This window comes from Myxocyprinus asiaticus, chromosome 2, assembly GCF_019703515.2.
Source record: "Myxocyprinus asiaticus isolate MX2 ecotype Aquarium Trade chromosome 2, UBuf_Myxa_2, whole genome shotgun sequence".
Classification (NCBI taxonomy): Eukaryota; Metazoa; Chordata; class Actinopteri; order Cypriniformes; family Catostomidae; genus Myxocyprinus; species Myxocyprinus asiaticus.
The window spans coordinates 22,567,412-22,587,599 of record NC_059345.1 but is presented as its reverse complement, the minus strand read 5'-3'; the positions used below and the strand labels follow the sequence as shown (position 1 = coordinate 22,587,599).

The following is a 20,188-nucleotide window of genomic DNA, read 5'->3' as shown; positions in this document are numbered from 1 at the left end:
TATAATCTAGCTGCACTAAGCATGCGCACTCGAGGGATGAGTCTCCCCGTGACAGTGTGCCTCAGCCGTGTGCAGTTTCAATCTCTCCACCTTAGATCGGGACATTTGCGCAACTCATAGAAGAGGCGTTGACCGCACAGAGAAATGCCACTGTCGGAGTTTGTAGTTATTTAAATGACTTGCTTCTGTATTATTTAAACTTTAATAAAGCTATTAAACACATTAAATATAACTGCATTTATGATGTAACACCGGGGTGTTTCCTTTAAAGAGCTCCGGCTCAATTTATTCCACAGCGAGAGTGCTTCTGCATTTACTTATTTGGTATTTTTGTATAATTCCCTCATACTTTGCGATCTACATAACCTGATGCTGTTTGGAAAGTTTAGAGTGCATCTGGACTTTGAGCTGTGTAATTCTTCCTCTCCTCAGTCAGGCGTGAACTGCAGTGCTGCTCTCGCGAGTCATCATTAGAGTTTAATGTGATCTCATGTTACGTTAAATGAGTTCAAATGACTATTCGACAACAAAAATGTTGTCAACAATTTTTTATTGTAGACGTTAGCGATAACGTCGACTAATCGTTTCAGCCGTATTCATGAGTATCAGTGTCAGGTATCATGTCAAAGGAATCAGAGTCTGCAACAACATCCGTACCATCAGGTGTCATTTCTAGTGAATGTTCAGGTAAGTGATCATTTGAGTGTTCATTTGAGAGTACATGTGAGAATTCTTCACTAACTCTAGGGTCAGCATTTACAGATTCTCCTTTGTCAATCTGAAAAATGACATCTCTTTTCAGTGAAAGTGGCTCATCGTAACCATTATGGAAAATGTTCTTGGACAAGGCTCTATCCCATGATTGAAATGTCTGAAGATTTACTACATGAAAAATGCCAGCATCTTCACAGCACTGCCACTTCAGCTTGTAGTGAAAATCAGTTGAATATGTACTTTCATGGCAATGAAATGCATTGAACAGTTCAGATGAAGCAACAATTTAAATTTAGTTCGAATTCCAGTTAAAACCAGATGAATTGGTTACTTCCAGGCAATGGACAAGGATAGTATAGAAATGTTCATTCATTTTAAATCCGTTGGTTCAATACATGCAGTTCCCAAGGTCAAACAGACAAAAGAGCAGGAAAATCACCATAAACAAAGTTTAAATTCAAATACAGGAAAACTTTCCTTTACCTAAATGAACCACAAACCGAAGTGTTGTAAACCTTTTGTAGTCATCCCCATATCCAAACGAATCCTTCATTCTCTCAATGAATCTCTTCACGCATCTTGATGAATTGCTGGTGTACGAATGAATCTTCTCACATGTCTGGATGAAAGCTGGTGTCCGAATGAATCTTCTCTCGTGTCTGGATGAATCTCACATGTCTGGCTGAATCGCTGGTGTCTGAATGAATCTTCTCTGGTGTCTGACTGAATCACTGGTGTCCGAATAAATCTTCTCACGTGTCTGGATGAATCGCTCGTGTCTGAAGCAAAAAATGTCTGCTTGTGCTGTGTAGCCAGGCTCACAAACATGCAAATCAGCAGTGGGTAGCATCGTACATACCGACACGAGGCTCGCAACGTTGCCGACACCGTTGCCTCATCCACACTGCAGATCCAAGGCCAGAGATAAAAAGTTTGGGCGCCACTTGTAAATTCTACCTGTTACAAGTCTCTGTGGAGGTCCATGTCTGAGTGTGTCAGCCACTGGAAAACATGAATTATTGATAGGTTCTGAGTTTAAGGCAGGTATGTGTGACAGAGAGAAGCCATGTGTTCAAGGCCAGATGATCCTAAGATACATCGCATACAGAGGTGGGTTTGTGACATGAATTAATCCTGTTATGTTACACACACACAAACACACACACACACTCACTCTTGTACCCTCTATTCCTCTGAGTGATTTTGTGTAAAACATGGCTATACTCATCAATTTAAAAACTTTACACAAGACCCCACCTAGTGGATTCATTAATCTATTTGCTGTCCCTTGCAACGTGACTTTCTGGAATACACACTCTGATTGGTCAATCACAGCATTCTGTGGTAAGGTATTGTCTCTCTGTGATCTCTTTCTTCTACTCAAATCAATATTTCATGTCCATTTATTAAATTCTGGTGGCCTTCCCTGTCCCGAGATGTTGCTCAGCACGTAAAGGGTTGTTCTATCTGTGCTCAAGCTAAATCTTCCAGACTTCCTCCAGCAGGACTCCTCCACACCTTACCCATTCCACAATGTCCCTGGTCTTTTCCTCACTGATTTACCTGTGTCTCAGGGGAACACAACCATCATGGTAGTGGTTGATAGGTTCTCCAAAGCCTGCCGTCTCATCCCTCTCAAGAAACTACCTTCCGCCCTAGAGACGGCTGAAACTATCTTCCATCAAGTGTTCCGGCTCTACGGTTTTCCAGACGACATCGTCTCTAACAGAGAACCTCAATTTACCTCACAGATTTGGAGAGAGTTCTGCAAACTTCTAAATATCAACGTCAGCCTGACTTCTGGATATCATCCTCAGTCTAATGGCCAGACAGAACACTTCAACCAAGAAGTAGGTCGCTATCTCCGCACCTTCTGTCTCTCTAACCAGTATGATTGGTGTAGATTTCTCCCTTGGGCAGAATATGCCCCAAACTCCCTTCGCAGTTCTTCTACTGGTTTAACTCCTTTCCAATGCATCCTGGGATACCAACCTCTGCTCTTTCCCTGGTCGGGAGAACCTTTGGAGATACCTGCAGTGAACCATTGGATGCAGCGCAGCAACAAAGCCTGGGAGTCGGCTCATGTTCACCTGCAGAGAGCCATCTGTCAGCAGAAGATACATGCCGACCAACGTCATCGACCTTTCCCTACTCTCCATCCTGGCCAACGAGTATGGCTGTCCACTCGAGACCTCCGCCTGCAACTACCCTGCAAAACACTCTCCCCAAAGTATGTTGGAACTTTCAAGATTATCAAACAAATTAATCCTGTCTGTTGCAAACTTCAACTGCCCCCTCACTACCTCATCTCTCCTACTTTCCATGTGTCCCTCCTCAAACCTGTGGCCGAGTCTTCCAGTACCTCCAGCGACAACCTTCCCCTCCCACCCCCCTCCTCTTGACCTCGATGGGGAAATCGCCTACCAAGTTAACACTCTCCTAGACTCTCGACATCGGGGCAGACTCATTCAATATCTGGTAGATTGGGAGGGCTACGGACCTGAGGAGCAGTCCTGGGTCTCATCGGAGGACATTCTGGACCCTTCTCTCATCTTGGAGTTCCACCTAGCCCATCCTGACTGCCCAGCTGCCAGGCCCCGAGGCCGACCCCCTGGATGCTCTAGAGGGGGGCCTCAAAGGGGGAGTACTGTCACATAATCCAGATCTGTTCACATGAGATCTCCTTCCCTTGAGTATTAACCACATCCCGGACAATATTTCCCAGAATTCCTTTCCTCCCGCCATTAACTCTCACACCTGATTTCCATTCCCTCATCAACTCCCAGTGTATATAGTCTCCACTCTATTTCACTTCACTTCACTGCGAAGTCTTGCCAATTCACTCTGTTGTCTTGGATTTCTGAATGTTTATCATCCTCTATTGCCTGCCTGTTTTGACCTTAGCCTGTTCCTTGGATTTACCCCTTTTGTCTACCGTTTTTGGATTTATTGCATTGTGTGGATTGCTTACCTGGTTTTGACCTCTGCCTGTTTGACTACGCTCTCTAATAAACTCTGCATATGGATCTTCACTCTGTGTCTGCCTCTGACTCGTTATACCCTTGATCAACCTGGCAGTTTTTTTATGATAATGACTGCTTGACAGTACAGTACATTATCCCTTACATATATCAACCCACCTGTGTGTGTGGGTGTTGGGGTGAAAGGGTTAAAAAGAGAGATCTTTTAAACCTTACACATTTCCAAGCCTTCAAAAATCACTTTGAACTTTTAACCAAGAGCTGGCACATCGACCTACTACAAATAGAATCATTAAATGAACAACCACCAGGTTAAACCTGGACAATTTTCTGACAATAAGACATTTTGGAATTTGGTAGTATTGGATTACACTGATGGAGCATTTTGGACATTGAATTTTAGGTAAAGTAGTCCTAATGGAAAAGTTGTGATGTTCTTCTTTTTTTCTTCTTATTGCAACAGTTCTAAGATTTTCTGCTATTTGATTTCAGTGCAGGAATGCTGAGCAGATTGCCACCAAACTGTAACAAAGGCAGAATTCTGGAACTGAGCATAATCACTCCACTGAAAACAACTCATGTTCCATCTGTTTTCTTCTCACAGCACATTATAAAGCATTAAATGGTGTCAATTAATTAATTTCTCACAAAACATATCAATAAAGTAACAACAGAATATGTTTTGATTGTATTCTTTTAGATTCCTCAGGAGTGAGCTGTGACTCAACCGTCCTGTACCCCGTTTTTTTTTTTTTTTTTTTTTTTTGGTGCAACATGAAATCAACCCTGAAATCAACACCATACTGCAGAATTACTGACAAGCGGCATCAGACATTTTTGCATCATTTCAACTGTGTTCACATTTTCCTGTAGTGCTCCTGATACCAATAAACAATGGTAAGTGCGATTTGGAGGTTGCTTTTTTGCTCTAATATTAAATTTTTACTCCATTGATGGATAGGTTTAGGGTTTGGGTTAGGGCATATGGTTCATAAAATAGGAATTCCTGCTGATTATTTTACATAATTTACAACTCTTTTTGTGCCGGTCTGTAGATATTTCACCTGGGAACTGCAGCTCACACATGCCCATATGTCAACAACACTTCATTATTTGGCCACTGGGGGCAGTGGTTAGAAATTCGGTAAGCACAGACAGATTTCAGCCGCAGAGCTTTCGACGTTCTGTTGCTGAAAGCGTATTAAGTCTGTTTTGAATTGCATTTTGAGGCATGCTTTGCTGGCTTCATACTAGTCTCTCATATTATATATAAAAAAGCTGAAAGTTAGGACACAGGTAGAATGTTGTGAGTGCTTCGCAGAAAGGAGGTGAAGAGAGGAAAGAAAAAGAGGTCGCCCTGCTTGAGGTTGTCTCGGATAGGGATTTTCTCTTTTTCCCCTCTCTCTTTTTCTTTTTAAATGTATGGTCATTTCCCTCTGTGGAAAATGGGTCACTGTTCTTCCCATGAGGACACATCCTCTACAGATTCTGTCCTTCTAAGAGAAGAGAAAGAGAAAGAGAGAGAGACAGAGTGTGCATGTGTGTTTCTGTGTGTTTGAGAGAGAGAGAGAGACAGAGAGAGAGAGTGGTCATTACAGATGAGAGGTAAGTGCAAGAAAGTGTTTTTTTTTTCATTGTGTGCAAGTGTGGCCTTGTGTTACACACTGAAGGCTTTTAGCAGACACTGTTATGCAGAACTACTTGGAAAAAGAGCTTTAGTTTTCATATATTTGTACTGAATTACTAGTGTGCCACTTTACACATGATTCTGCAGAAACTAGTGTGCATGAGTGTGTGTGAATGCCTGTGTGTGTTTGTATAGTGGCCCAAAAAACATTTGATTTTTCAAAATGAGTCAGTGCAGCGTAAAATATCGGTCCCACTTTATATTAAGTGTTTTTAACTACTATGTACTAACATTAAAATTCATACAATAAAATGTACTTATTGTGCAACTACAGTTTATGATGTTTTGCTAAATTCTCTTAAGATTCACATTTTCTGTCACTGAGGTTGAGGTACGTGTAGGTTTAGAGGTAGGTGTTGGGGTAAGGTTAGGTTTAGGATTAGGGGTAAGGTTAACAGTGTAACTACAGATGTAATTAAATGCAGGTACTTTAAATGTAAGTACAATGCAACAATGCACAAGTACGTAATAAGTACATTATATGAAATGCTTAAGTACATAGTAGTACAAGACCACCAAATATAAAGTGGGTCTGCATATCTGCTTAAAGTGAATTTTGTCAATGTTTAGGAGTATACTAGCATATTGACGACTAAGCTAACACACATAAACTACAAGCCACAAAACTTTGATTTGGGATCTATAAGGGGAATTGACTTCATCCATCCACTAAAATGACTTAGAGCTACTTTAGATTATGTATACATTTCTTATCACCTTTACTGGGCTGCATGCAGGTTGTGGCTTTGTTTTAAAAGGTTGTTGGGATCTGATCTACTTAAGAGATGAGACGTCCTCTCCTCGTCAAATGAGAGAGAGAGAGAGAATCAGAGAAAGAGAGGTGAGTGACTGCTTTCCTGCAGTAGGATAACATTACACTGCAAAGCGAAACATCTTTCAGAGAGAGCAGGTCTTACTCACAAGAGTTTAACAACAGAGAAAAACCCTAGATCAACTGTTTATGTCCAAAAGGACCACACTCACACTCACGGTCTGAGACACACAAAATTGTCACAATTAACTTCATTAGTAGCACCCGTTCCAAGCAAAACATATTTTTTTATGGTTTCCTTGATGAAGAGAATAAAACACGGGCATTGCCATAATAGTTTGTTTTAGGACAGGTCTTGACAGGTTTGTAACTGGAGAATATAAATCATATGTGTAAATACCGAAGTGTAGAGGTAGCCTTCGCTGTTCATACCAATGTAGAGACCCGTCTTGGTGCTTTGGATGGCCACTATCCTCAGACCCACAGGAATCAAGTTGAACAGCACTGCAATTGTGTGTTAGAGAGAGAGAGAGAGAGAGAGAGAGAGAGAGAGAGAGAGAGAGAGAGAGAGAATATATTGTTAAGATTTGTTTATTTTTACTCTGCAGATTTATTCCCTAGTTCACACAAAAAGTTAAATTCTTTTGTCATTTACTGACCCTCATGTACTATAGTTCCAAACCTGTACGACTTTCTTTTTTATGTGGAACACAAAATGAGATGTTTTAATGAATATCCCGGTCTGTCTTTTTAATACAATGGCAATGGATAGTGACTCACTTTAAAGCTTAACCCTCTGCGGTCGACGGATGCGCCGGCACGTCCTGCTGGATTTTTTCCTCATAACAGTGGAAAGAACTTAAAATACTCCATTTTTGGGCATACAGATAAGTGTAAGACATCATTAGAGACTATAAAGGGACTACTTTTATTTGTATACACTCACAATAACAAGAACACCTTGTGCTTTTGTAAAATAAAGAAAATAAACAGGGTGCGCTTTCAGCCGTCTCTGTCTCCGTGAGCATCTTTCTGAAACACGTCACAAAAATGAACTGAAACTCTGCGAATACTTATCACACAAACATGAAACATGTGTCTAAATAAAGCTTAAAATGTCTACTTTTATATAAAATAATTAAAATTTAAGACAAATATTCTCCTGCAATGTAATCTGTATGAAACTAAGCGATGTACAGTTTCTCCTGGCTCAGCTAATTATCGCTAATGTGATCACACCCACCAGCAGATCGCGCCATTCATACGGTAATGTGCTGAGGCGAACAATGCAAATGGTAAACGCCCCCAGCAATGCCTTAAAAAGCATCAAGTTCATTCACTTTTCTGCGTGTTTGGAAGATGGCATGCTACACAGGTGAGGAAGCTCTTCAGATGGTCCTGGATAGTGATGAAGAGTTCACATTTTCCTCAGAAGAAGAGCGGGACTCCAACAAGGAACGTTTGCATTTTGAAGAGCGACTTGATCCAGCCGAGGATACAATTTTGGATGAGTAAGTCATTTAGTTTACATACATTAATTGACATGCTATTTTATATAAACGTACATATTTTACTAGTTAGACTATTTCCAGACTTGCCAGACAGGATTCAGAGTATTGAAATTTGAAATATGTCCTAATAGGCAAGTTTTAGTTACATTTAAATGTTGTTTCGGCTAAAGCAGGTATTTAAATTGTATGCTGTATGTTATAAATATGATATGTAATATGATATAAAAATAATATGAATGTTTAGATTATATTTTAACTAGTGTTTATGCTGCCTCATTATCATCAACGAAGCTTGTGCTTGCAAATATCTGTTCGGGTGTAAATGTGTAAAATGTGCTGTAAATATGCCCATATTAGAAAATCAGCATATTAAAATGATTTCTGAAGGATCATGTGACTGCAGTAATGATGCTGAAAATTCAGCTTTGATCACAGGAATAAATTGTATTTAACAATATATTCAAATAGAAAACAGTTATTTAAAATTGCATCACTGTTTTTGCTGTATTTTGGATCAAATTAATGCAGCTTTGGTGAGCAGAAGAGACTTCTTTTAAAAACATTTAAAAATCTTACAGATCTAAAACCTTTAAACTGTAGTGTAGGTCTAAAGTTTTTAAGTAAAGTCTTTATGTAAAGAAAATGTATAGTCAGATTACTTCTTTTAACTTAAACTTGATTTTGTGAAGGGGAGATTTGGGGAGGGGTCTTTGTCTCCTCAGGTGTGAATCACATCAGTATTCATGATCATCCACGCCTCCTCGCATATGACCTTTCTAACACTAAAAGTGTCTTACAAAAGTTAAATTACTATATTGTTTTGTATGAATGAGTGATCAGGATAGTTTTCACATAATTTTTTGTAGCAAAAACTCTAGGCTACAAGATCCAGTTCTCAAAAGTCTTGTGAACAAATGTTTAGTATGTGTTATATGGCCTTTTTTCCACTGACTTAAAATTTTTGTTTTTTCAAAAACCATGCATAAACTTTATTTTCTCAAAAATACAAACATGTACATGTTGCTCACATATTATTGTAGCCCAGTTTGTGCTGAATACAGTGTTATCAGACTTTAGCCATTAATATGTTTTTAAGCAACTGAAAAAACTTCTTCAGGGCCCAAAACACCCTCAGACCCCAGAGGGTTAAGTACATAAAAGTCATATAATGCACAACAGACATCCAAATTTTCACTAAAAATGTCTTAAATGTTGGGTTGTTCACCAACAAAACATATTGTATGCCTTCAGAAGACTTGGAATATAACACACAAGGTGCATTTACAACTTTTATGACACTTTTGTGTGCTTTTTAAGATTCAAAGTGAGTCACTGTCACATGCTATTGTATTGAAAAGAAAGAGCGCAATATTTATAAAACACCTAATTTTGAGTTCAGCATAAGACAGTAAGTCATACGGGTTTGGAACTAAATTAGGGTGAATAAATTATGACAGAATTTTAATTTTTGGATGAACTATTCCTTTAATATTACTTTTGACTCCATTTGCTCTTATCATTTAAATAACCTTTTGTATGAAGCTGTTGTTCTTCATGAAATTCAAAAAAAGAGAGAATGTTAAAACAGTCATTACCCATCAGTGTGGACAGTCTTACTGTATAGGTAAGAAGTGAGAAATGATTCTCAATATTTCTGAAAACTTCAGCAGAAATCTCCAGGAATTACAAACCCCAGCAAAATTAGCTTTCAGGTTCAGTGAGGCACATTAAAGAGAAACAGAGAAATCTCCTTACACCTCGCCTTTGTTCTACCATCAGCCTGCCAGCCATAATGGAACAGGATTTCCAGTACATCCAAAACTGCGATGTTAGCTCAAGGCATGTGAATTCTGTGTGACTGATGTGGATGTGTGCTCATTCAAAAGTCTTTTGTGGTGAGGATGAGAGCATGTCTATTTTGGTGTGGAGTTTTGACCGACAGGTTTTCTGGTGAGAGCGACATGTTGACTTTAGCAGTATTGACAAATTGCCTGAGGCAACATGTCTCCATGGGAGCAATGCAGATTTGAGCAGCCCTTCCTGGTGTTGTGACAACCATGTGCATGACATTGCAGACCTCAAGTGAACCTGAAACTTTATGGCATTAAGGAAGACTTAAAAAATTTAAGAAAGCATTTTCATCACTGTGTGCTCACTGAAAGATCTAGCCTAGCCACTGTGACATAGACGAGGAACACAGCGGTTTCAATATGCTTTATTAGCATGACAAATGACGCAACAGTAACGCACTAGCCAGAGCAGTTTAGTCACCAGTCATTATAACAAACTGTGTAAATTAAATTATACTAAAAACTAATAAATGAATCAATAAATGAAAACAAATAAAAGAACAAGAAAGAACAATAATAATTATCTTTCTTTGTTGTTCTCCATTTCTCTGTTATTTACTCAATCAGTTCCTTGACTCTGTGTGGCTCGGTTCTGCCAATGTGATTCACATCCTATTATGTCTAAGATAACAACACTGACAAACAGCATAGAGGAGATCCTGTACATACAATCCATCGGTCTGCCAAACCCTCTGTATGAACTTTTCTGAAACAAAAAAGGTTCCACAGATTTTCCTTATAAGCAATGCAGATTCTCTTTTATTATCTTTTCTCTCACTCTCTTTCTGACCCACCACCCATTCTTCCTGAAAAATTCACAAGTTTTTTTGTGCAACATATGAGGGGAAAAAGTGTGTAGACAACAAATAAGGGAGAACACAGCTGCTGTTAACTACAACCAGCTGAGCAGAAACATTTTGCTTTGTAAAGAGATCTCTACAGCACACATACATGTTTGTGTGAAGTTTAAAGGAATATTTCACCCCAAAAAAATTAAAGTTCTGTTAATTACTAAACCTCATTTCATTCCAAACCCTTAACTATTATTTATTTATTTTATTTTTATTTTTTCAAAAGGAAAGATTTTCCTCCTGGAAAAAGAATATCCTCTCTTCCATTCAGTTCATAGTGACTACAGCTTTCAAGCTCCAAAAAGGACAAAACAAAAGAATAAGGACAAGAAAAAAAATAAAATAAAAGTTGTTCATATAACTCTTGCTATATTCCATATATTCCATATTTATTTTTGGGTGAACTATTCCTTCATAATCAGCTTCAATTCTAGTGATGACAGCAGAGGTAACATCTTTCTAAAGGTTTAACTCTGGGTCAGAGTTAGTTAATGATCATCCAATGATAATTGCAGCCTAATCTCACAGTGAATTTGGAAACATTAGGTTGACTGTTTTTTGACTTAAGTAGGTTGGGCACATGTGAGCTTCAGTTTCTGGGTAAAATGTCCACAGAGGGGTGCAAAAAGAGAGTTGTAAATTAGCAGTTTTTTAGTTGAAAATGATGTAATACATTGAAGAGGTTAACTCTACCCCCAAACCCCAACCCTTAACCTAACTCAGTAAAGTAAAACTGTTATCTGTGGTGAGTACCCAGTGCATTTCAGCATCGCCCTGGAATTGGAGCTCATTTGCCAATCAACCGTGGAATGCAGACACTGATCGGCATCACCTGCGAACAATCAGCTGGAGGGGATTTAAATGCTGGAGGAAGAGGAATGTCACTAATCCTCTTTTCTCTCTCTCTCAATTCCAGACTCCAGCAACGAGTGAGTGCAGATCACTGCATGCATTCCGTGGAAGCATCACTAAACACAGGACTCATGAACACAGACACTCCGGCACGCTCACCCCGCCCCTTGCACTGAAGACACCATGCACCATTAAATTCCTCTTTTATCTATTGTCACAATAAAACACACCCTTTGTGGGACTGTGCACTTGAGAATAATTGTCTGTGCCTCATTCATACTGCCACAGTGGTGGAGAATTCTGTCTGAAATGAAGAAAGTAAGGTCAGACAATGAAACTTACCCCAATTCTCCGTCTGGTTTTTCCACAGGTCCAGCTCTCTCTCTGGAAACAATGGAAGAGCTCATGCATCAGCTCGCGAACATCTCCCTCCGCCAGCAACAAATCACGGACCAAATTTCAGCACGTCAAGAGAGGGCGGAACTGGAGCTCATGCAGCTGCGATTGGAAGCCACTGCTCACATACCGAACCCCATGCCCGAGCTAGTCAGCTGATCACCAAGCTAACGGAGCATGATGATGTGGAGGCGTATCTGCATACATTCGAGGTGATAGCTGAAAGGGAGGGGTGGGATAGGAGCGAGTGGGTGAGAACTCTTGCGCCCTTCCTAACCTCCGTTTAAGACTATAAAGAGCTAAAGAATGAGATATTGGCACAGGTGGGGTTTTCACCGGTATGTGCAGCGCAGCGCTTCCATGAACGGGTGTATGATGCTAAGGTTCCCGCCTGCATACAGGCTTCGCAGCTATCCCGTCTAGCCCGTCTATGGCTGTTGTCCAGGCAACCGACACCAGTACAGGTAGCGGAACGAGTGGTGGTGGACAAGTTCCTACGGCCCCTCCCCGCAAGCAACAGCGGGCTGTAGGAATGCGAAACCCTAAGACCCTCGCCGCCTTGGTGGAGGCTGTGGAACTGGCGGAGGCAACGCAAGCCCTTGGCGGCGGAGAGAGAGCTGGCACCTATTTTCGTAAAACGCACCAGGAAAGGCGACCACTGGAGGGCACCTCGCAGCCAGTAAGCAGACCAGCGACACCGTCCGTTTGGGAGGAACCCATGCCCACGGACCCAAATCCCCCGGAGGCCCGAGCCTGGCTGGCAGATTGTATTTTTCATGAGCAGTGCCCCGGGAAGCCCCGGAAAGGGAGGTGAAGGTCGAGGGCCACTTTGTGAAAGCCCTCCTGGATTCCGGGAGCACAGTAAGCCTGGCCCAGCCCCAAATAATTTCCCCATGATCACACAGCAAAGCCTCAATCCCCATCACCTGTGTGCACGGCGACACGCACTACGTTCCAACACAGTCAGTTACCATCGAGGCCGAACCAGGAAGCTGGCCAGTGGAGGTCGGGATTGTCAAAGATCTGCCGGTGCCCCTACTCTTAGGATAAGACTGGCTGGGGTTCAAACAGCTGTTGGCCCAAGCTGTCCAACCTGCCAGCCGCCAGGTGCAATGCTGCAGGGGACCCCGTCCAAGACCACGGAGATGCCCGGTGTTGCTGGCCACTGACAGCAAGCAAGATGGTGAGTTGAGAGTGATTGCTCCTAATGTATATTCTGACCTCTTCCAGCAGATAATGGAGGGGGGCGCATTCGGCAAGGAACAACAGGAGGATAACCACATAAGAAACTGCTGGTCCCAGGTCAGAGTAGTCAATGGCAAGGTACAACTTCCTGCCCCTCACCCCTCTCCTCACTTCATTGTGGAAAATGATCTGCTTTACTGTGTCGCTCACAGTCGGGGGGAGGAGAAACGCCTCTTGGTGGTGCCACGTACGAAGACGGAGACCGTGCTCGAGTTGGCCCACTCGCTTCCCATGGCCGGGCACTTAGGGATTGAAAACACCACCTGATGAATTAGGGACTGGTTCCATTGGCCCAGACTGGACACGGAAGTGAGGCGCTATTGCCAGAGCTGCGCGGTCTGCCAAAGAACGGCTCCACGATGACCTCCCCCCAGCCCCCTCATACCCCTGCCCATCATCGAGGTGCCCTTCGAGCACATCGGGATGGACCTGGTGGGACCACTGCCGAAGTCTTCCCGGGGACATTAGCACATCCTGGTCATAGTGGATTATGCGACTCGGTACCCCGAAGCAGTGCCACTGAGGAAAGCCACCTCCAAGAACGTCGCTTGAGAGCTGTTCCTGCTGTTCAGCCGAGCCGGCATCCCAAAAGAGATCCTCACTGAGCAGGGCACTCCATTTATGTCCCGGCTCATGGCAGACGTGTGCAAGCTGCTGCAGGTTAAACAACTCCGCACCTCGGTTTACCACCCCCAGACGGACGGATAATAGTGGAGCATTTCAACCAGACCCTAAAACGGATGCTGAAGCGGGTGGTAACCGAGGATGGGCACGATTGGGACCTCATGATATCCAACGTGTTGTTCAGCATCTGGGAAGTGCCTCAGGCATCCACTGGATTCACACCCTTCGAATTACTGTTCGGTCACCAGCCCCGGGGCCTGCTAGATGTCGCCCTGGAGGCTTGGGAGCAACAGCCCTCGCTGCACTGATCAGTAATTAAGCATGTACGTGAGATGAGGGAGAGGATCGAGAAAGTGATGCCCCTGGTGCGCGAACATCTGGCAGAGGCCCAACGGGCCCAGCAGCGCACGTACGACCGCCTTGCCCAAGCTCGTGAATTTCACCCTGGAGACCGGGTCCTGGTGCTGATCCACTGTGCCATGTCTAAGTTCCTGGCCACATGGCATGGTCCCTACACCATGGTGGAACAGACAGGGCCAGTAACGTATTGCATCCGGCAGTCAGGACAAAGACGAGCGGAGCAGATCTACCATATTAACCTCCTCAAACGCTGGATCGATCCCGAGAGACGGGTCGTCGGGTATGCCCAAACAGAGGCCCCAGTGATAGATCTGGGAAACCAACTCTCTGCGAATCAAAGGAAGGAATTGGAAGCCCTGGTCCCTGATAGTTCAGTGACATGTTTTCAGTTGCCCCAGGTGGACCAACATGATCCATCATAAAATTCGCACACCTCCTGGAACCATCGTGCAGCAGTGTCCCTATCGGGTCCCGGAGGCTCGCTGACAGGCTATAGAGGAGGAAGTGCAATGGATTCTGCAACTTAGGGTCATCGAAGAGTCCAGAAGCCCCTGGTCCAGCCCGATCATGATGGTTCCGAAGGGCGATGGCACCCTCCGCTTCTGCAATGACTTCCGGAAGTTGAATGAAGTCTCCACCTTCGACGGATACCCCATGCCCCGAGTGGACGAGCTTATCGAGCAGCTGGGCCAAGCTTGATATATATCCACCCTGGATCTGACCAAAGGATACTGGCAGGTACCCCTATCCCCATAGTCCAGGGAAAAGACAGCGTTCAGCACACCTAGTGGCCACTGGCAGTATCGGGTGCTTCCTTTCATTCTACATGGGGCACCTGCCACCTTCCAATGGATGATGGACATCCTCCTGAGACCCCAACAGGCATACGTGGTGGCTTAACTGGACGTTGTAATCCACTTGGAGTGTTGGGAGGACCACCTAGACCATCTGCGGAGGTTGCTGACCGAACTGAGGAAAGCTGAACTCACCGCCAATCCAAAGAAGTACCACCTAGGTGCATCGGAGGCATGCTACCTGGGTTATCAGATCGGAAGGGGTCTGATCATGCCCCAGGAACAGAAATTGGAGGCAGTACGCTCCTTCTGCCGACCAACCACCAAAACCCAGGTACGTGCATTGCTTGGGTTGGTGGGATATTATCGATGCTTCATACCTCACTTCTCCACTATAGACTGTCCCCTAACAGACCTGAACAGGAAGGGGCAGCCTGAGAAGGTGCAATAGAGCTGCCCTGCAGAGGAAGCCTTCCAGAAGTTGAAGAATGCCCTGACCTCAGCTCCGGTCCTACACACCTCAGATTTCAGCTGCCCCTTCCTCCTAAAAACAGACGCCTTGGATATGGGGTTGGGGGCTGTCTTGTCCCAAGTCCAACAGGGAGAAGAACACCCCATAGTGTACATCAGCCGGAAGCTGACCCCAGCCAAAACCCTGCATGTGGCAGTGGAGAAGGCCATAAAGTTGGCCATAAAGTGGGCCATCCTGGAGCAACGATACTATCTACTGGGCTGGAGCTTCACTCTGCTGACTGACCACGCCCCGTTGCAATGGATGGCACAAGCGAAGGACTCTAATTCCAGGGTAACCCGCTGGTTCCTCGCCTTCCAGGACTTCCATTTCAAGGTGCAACATCGAGCGGGGGCAGCCAACGGCAATGTGGACGGCCTGTCCAGGATGTTCAAAGGATGGTCAGGTCTGTGTAAAAGTTCACTCCCTCCCACCCATCCCCTCTGTGTGCTTCCAGGTCCAGGACGTCACTTGGGGGGGGGGGGTGGGGTGGTGTGTGGTGAGTATCCTGTGCATTTCAGCGTCGCCCTGGAATTGGAGCTCATTTGCCAATCAACCGTGGAATGCAGATACTGATCGGTGTCACCTGCGAACAATCAGCTGGAGGGGATTTAAACGCCAGAGGAAGAGGAAGACGGTGAGCTTTAACTCTAAGGCATATCACTAATCATCTTCTCTCTCTCTCTCACAATTCCAGACTCCAGCAACGAGTGAGCGCCGATCACCGCACTTATTCTGCGGAAGTTTCACTAAACACAGGACTCACGAACACAGACATCCCGGCATGCTCACCTTGCCCTTTGCACCGAAGACACCACACATCAAGTTCTTCTTTTATCTATTGTCACAATAAAACACCCCCTTTGTGGGACTGTGCACTTGAGAATAATTGTCTGTGCCTCATTCATCCTGCCACATATCTTAGAGGGAATATGGAACCTCCAAATCGTGCTCGTGATTGATTACATGAGCGCAATTACTTCCCGAATTCAACATGGGATGAGATCCTGGGTCTCCAAGGCTGTTGACGCAATGTGGTGTCAGTCAGGACAAAGGAGAAGGAGAAGGCAAAAATGTGTGATAAGAAATACCACTTGTCAGTAACTCAGCAGAATTGTGTCTATGTCAGTGTACTGGAACATTTAGTAGAAACATGTCAAGTTCCAGTGTAATCATGTTGAACCCTCATGTTGTTCTTAACCCATATGCTGTTTTTTTTTCTTCTGTTGAACACAAAAGGACATTTTTTAAATAATGTACAGTTATTTAAGAATGTGAGTTCCCATTGCACTGCAACATATATAAATTATGCTGTTAGTGTTATAGGCTTATTCTTTGCTGTTTATTGACTTTATTTAGGCTGTTGTTGTTGTTGTTTTTGTTGCCACTGCTTGTTTAATTGATTTGTGGTGATGTTCAGAGATCATCTTTTTACTTAACAAGGTTTGTCAGTGTTATTGAGGTTTGTGGGTTAAGGGTTGAGGTCTAACTTTATCTGTACCACAGTAAACACTTAAGGTCAGTAAAGTTGTTTATTTATAAGTGATATAAAGGCAAAGATGCCGAAATATATTATATTAGAGATATAAGAGAACTCACATAAGATTAAATGCAAAGGCAAAAAATGCAACAATATGGAAAAAATTATGAAAACAATCCACATAAGATCAGAAAGGTTTTTAAAGAGGATGCAGCAATATCGTTTAGATGTTAAGAGAACCCATATGAGAAACAAATGTTTCAGTTTTTAAGGCTTTTGGTGAAAATGAAATACACATCCTCACTGCTGGTTTAGGATTTCTTCCTCATGTTATTTCCGTGTTTAATGTCGTTGGTCAAAACAGCTTTCTGTGCTTTAGCATCACCTGATGCCAAGACTGGTCAACCCATTTGCCGGTATCAGTTTGGGGGTGCGATCTACGAAGCTAATAAGAATGTGTTCAATCTGTGTCAAACAAAATACACCCTGTGTGTTCCAGTAACGTGTTGTGGCGCCCCCCACTGAACAAATAGACTGTGTACTAAATGCCTTACTACCATACTACTCTTACTGTTTCTGTTATACCTGTGTTTGGCAAAAAACAGTGAGAGTAGTATGGATAGTGTGCCATTGTGAACACGGCCTAAATTAAAGTGTATCGAAACACTTACATTTCATGAAAGCACTTAAAAGTACCAAAACCAAACCAATACCATGTGTTTTGGACATGTTCTTTGGAGTAGCCTTCCATATAAATACCATGATATAGGCCTACTGTATATAATAAAAATACCAAGGTTTTACCATATTGTACCATGATACTGCCACAGCAGGCTTTTGAGAAAGGTAACTTTGATAAACTTCATCTTGTTCTGTGTAATGTGAAAAGGTGACAATATATTTTTAGTCCATTCATTAATGCTACACAATATATATAGGCTACTTATTATGAAGAATCCTGCTTTTCTTTTTTCAGTTTGCCTTACACTGTCAACAGCTCTGGCATCTCAGTGTCTGTTAAAGACCTTCAGAGTTTCTCTCGAAGAAGATGAAGGAAGGTTGTTAAATGTTAGTATGGGTGAACTTTTAGTGTTCTTAAGGGGGCATTACTGTATATCTGCTTTATGTTTCATCTCTAGTTGGCCATATTGGCCAGATGCTTCTAAAAAAAAAATGTCTGTCACCAGATGCACAAGCCAAAATTAAACTAATTCCACTGTTGCATTACCTCAGACTTGAGGTGCCTCTTTTTGTTGTAGCAAGCATTCAACAAACCACAGCGCTTCTGTTAATGGCGGTTCACCAAGAATCGCCTGTAGTCATTAACATTTCTTGTATACAGCAGTTAGATGCCAAAACATTGCTATGGTTATCACTGTGTCAACTACTGCAGATTTTGGAGTGACTGTATTCCATACACACAGAACCGTAATTTAGGGGATTCAACCTTTTCTATTCTAAGAGCACTCTATTTAAATTCTGATGTCACTCAGTGGCCTCTGTGAAGACTTTGTTAGACCATGTCATAGCTGTCAGTCCGAATTCAAATCTAAGATCAAATCGGAATCCAATCCAGTTCCACCTGACTCCTCCTCTATCTTTCTTATCTATTCAAGTGATGATCCTGGAGCAGGGGTGAAATGCATTGTCAGGTCAAGATGTTCTTTGGCTGAAAGTTGGGAGTGCACACACACGCATGCACATACACACTCATATACATATACACAGTTGCATCTTTCTGCTCTCCCATCCTGTTTGTTAAGTCATTACATAATTAGCTCCAGGTTCAAGTGAATATGAAAATAAAATTAGGAGTGCCAGTCTGCCAGGCTTCATGGGGGCACACTCTGTAAAGGAACACATATCACATTCATACCAGCGGTTCTTTTGCTATGAGAATGGCCTGCACAAGCACTGTGCCATCTGGGGACCTGGTACTAATATGTATAAATCTAAAAAGTTCACCTAAATACATTTATAAAATAAATTAATGAAAGACTGTTGTTCTATATCATAAAGTGTACAAACTGAACCTAACCATTTGAATATCAACATCTCCAAGAGAGAAAGGATAATTTAATGACAGAGATCAAAAACCTTGTTCAGGTTATTCTTTGCTACTCACCTTGTGACCCATAAGGGGCTGAAGTGCAAACATGTTTAAGACTGTGCTTATAATTGAAGGATGTTTTGTACAGATTTGCCAAAAATTACAGTTATAGTTTATGAAAGCAAACTGAGTTTTGTGGAGGCTTCCAGGTCAGGGCTGGTTCTGCGGTGAGTATAAAAATCACAGAGGTGCATGATGGTAAGGCTGAGTAGAACAGTGGATGGGAGGTGTCAGGGGACACCAGACACCTTAAAAAGTACAAGCATGTGCATGAATTTAGCCAGCCACCTGCAGCCCCAACCACTGTCCTTAAACCTGAGCAGTCAATGGTGCCTAAGAATCATTAACATGAATGTTCAAACAGGGCAATATTTGATTATGCCACTGAGTCACAGTGTATTTAAATTTTTTTCAGGGGAATTTACCTACAAATAGCGTACTTAAAGTTGTCTAAGCATATTAAGCTGATAGGAGAAAGAAACATCAAAACAATTAGACACATCACCTTTAAGAATATTTTTCGGAATATTTAAGATTTAGACCTTATTTTCCTAGACTTTAGACTTTATAATATTGGGAATTTGCAAGTTCAACAAGTTAGTATTGTTAGATTTATTTGTTATTTGTTTCTTTGAGAAATTGGTATTTTGACTTCCCCATTATCTTTGCTTTAGCTTTTAAAATTATTCCATGCATTTCAACTCCATGTGTAAGATTACAAATTATGTTGCATGTTTGTTGCTTTTTGGATGATGTAGATGAAAGGGATTGTTCAAGACAGAACTTTGACCATGACCATTTTGGAAACTTGCTTAATGTAAAAATAGTTCATGGCTCACACCTGGAACTGACTCAGCAACCCTCTGTGTAACCATCTGAACATTGCTAGGCTATCACCACCTCTGAATTTGTCCCTCTACACCAAATTAACGCAAACTTTCTCTTAACACACATACTGCAGTACTGTTTATACAGTATGTACCCTAAAATTTTCAATCTAATACAAATATTTGTTTACATGTGCATTACATGTATTCCGAACAAAACTTCTGCGCATGTAAAGAGCGTCAGTTGTCATGTTCTGAAGAAGCGGAGAAAGGCGTAGAAAACCACTGTGAGCAGTAAGCATGGCACCAAAGTTTGTAATCAGTGTTTTTGCTTAGTTGACATCTTTCTTCTTATGTTACTCACTTTACTCGGCAAACAAGAGAATTAGAAGCAGTGCCCCAACATCCTGTCTGGCTTAACCACATTAGCCTCATGCCCATTCCTACTTTAATAACCAGCATCTCTGGTTGAGAGTACGAAGTAAAGATTGTTGGGAGAGTTGTCCTTAAGGAGTTTACAAATGTGGATTGGAAACAGAATTATAGAATGATACGATGTTCTTTTTTGCTTTATGTGATGTCATAAAAGAACAAATTTGCCCTGCAGAATATACAATACTAGC

At 42.4% G+C, this 20,188-nt stretch overlaps 1 protein-coding gene across 3 annotated transcripts in view; it reads right to left on the bottom strand.

The window, feature by feature from the left end:
• Positions 1–20,188, bottom strand: part of LOC127455383 (fibroblast growth factor 11-like) — a 126,471-nt gene that overhangs the window by 41,924 nt on the left and 64,359 nt on the right. For all 3 annotated transcript variants that reach the window (XM_051723242.1, XM_051723260.1, XM_051723251.1), the window contains one exon: positions 6,555–6,658. In XM_051723242.1, the coding sequence (XP_051579202.1) occupies positions 6,555–6,658 (104 nt within the window). The remainder of the gene's footprint in view (positions 1–6,554; positions 6,659–20,188) is intronic.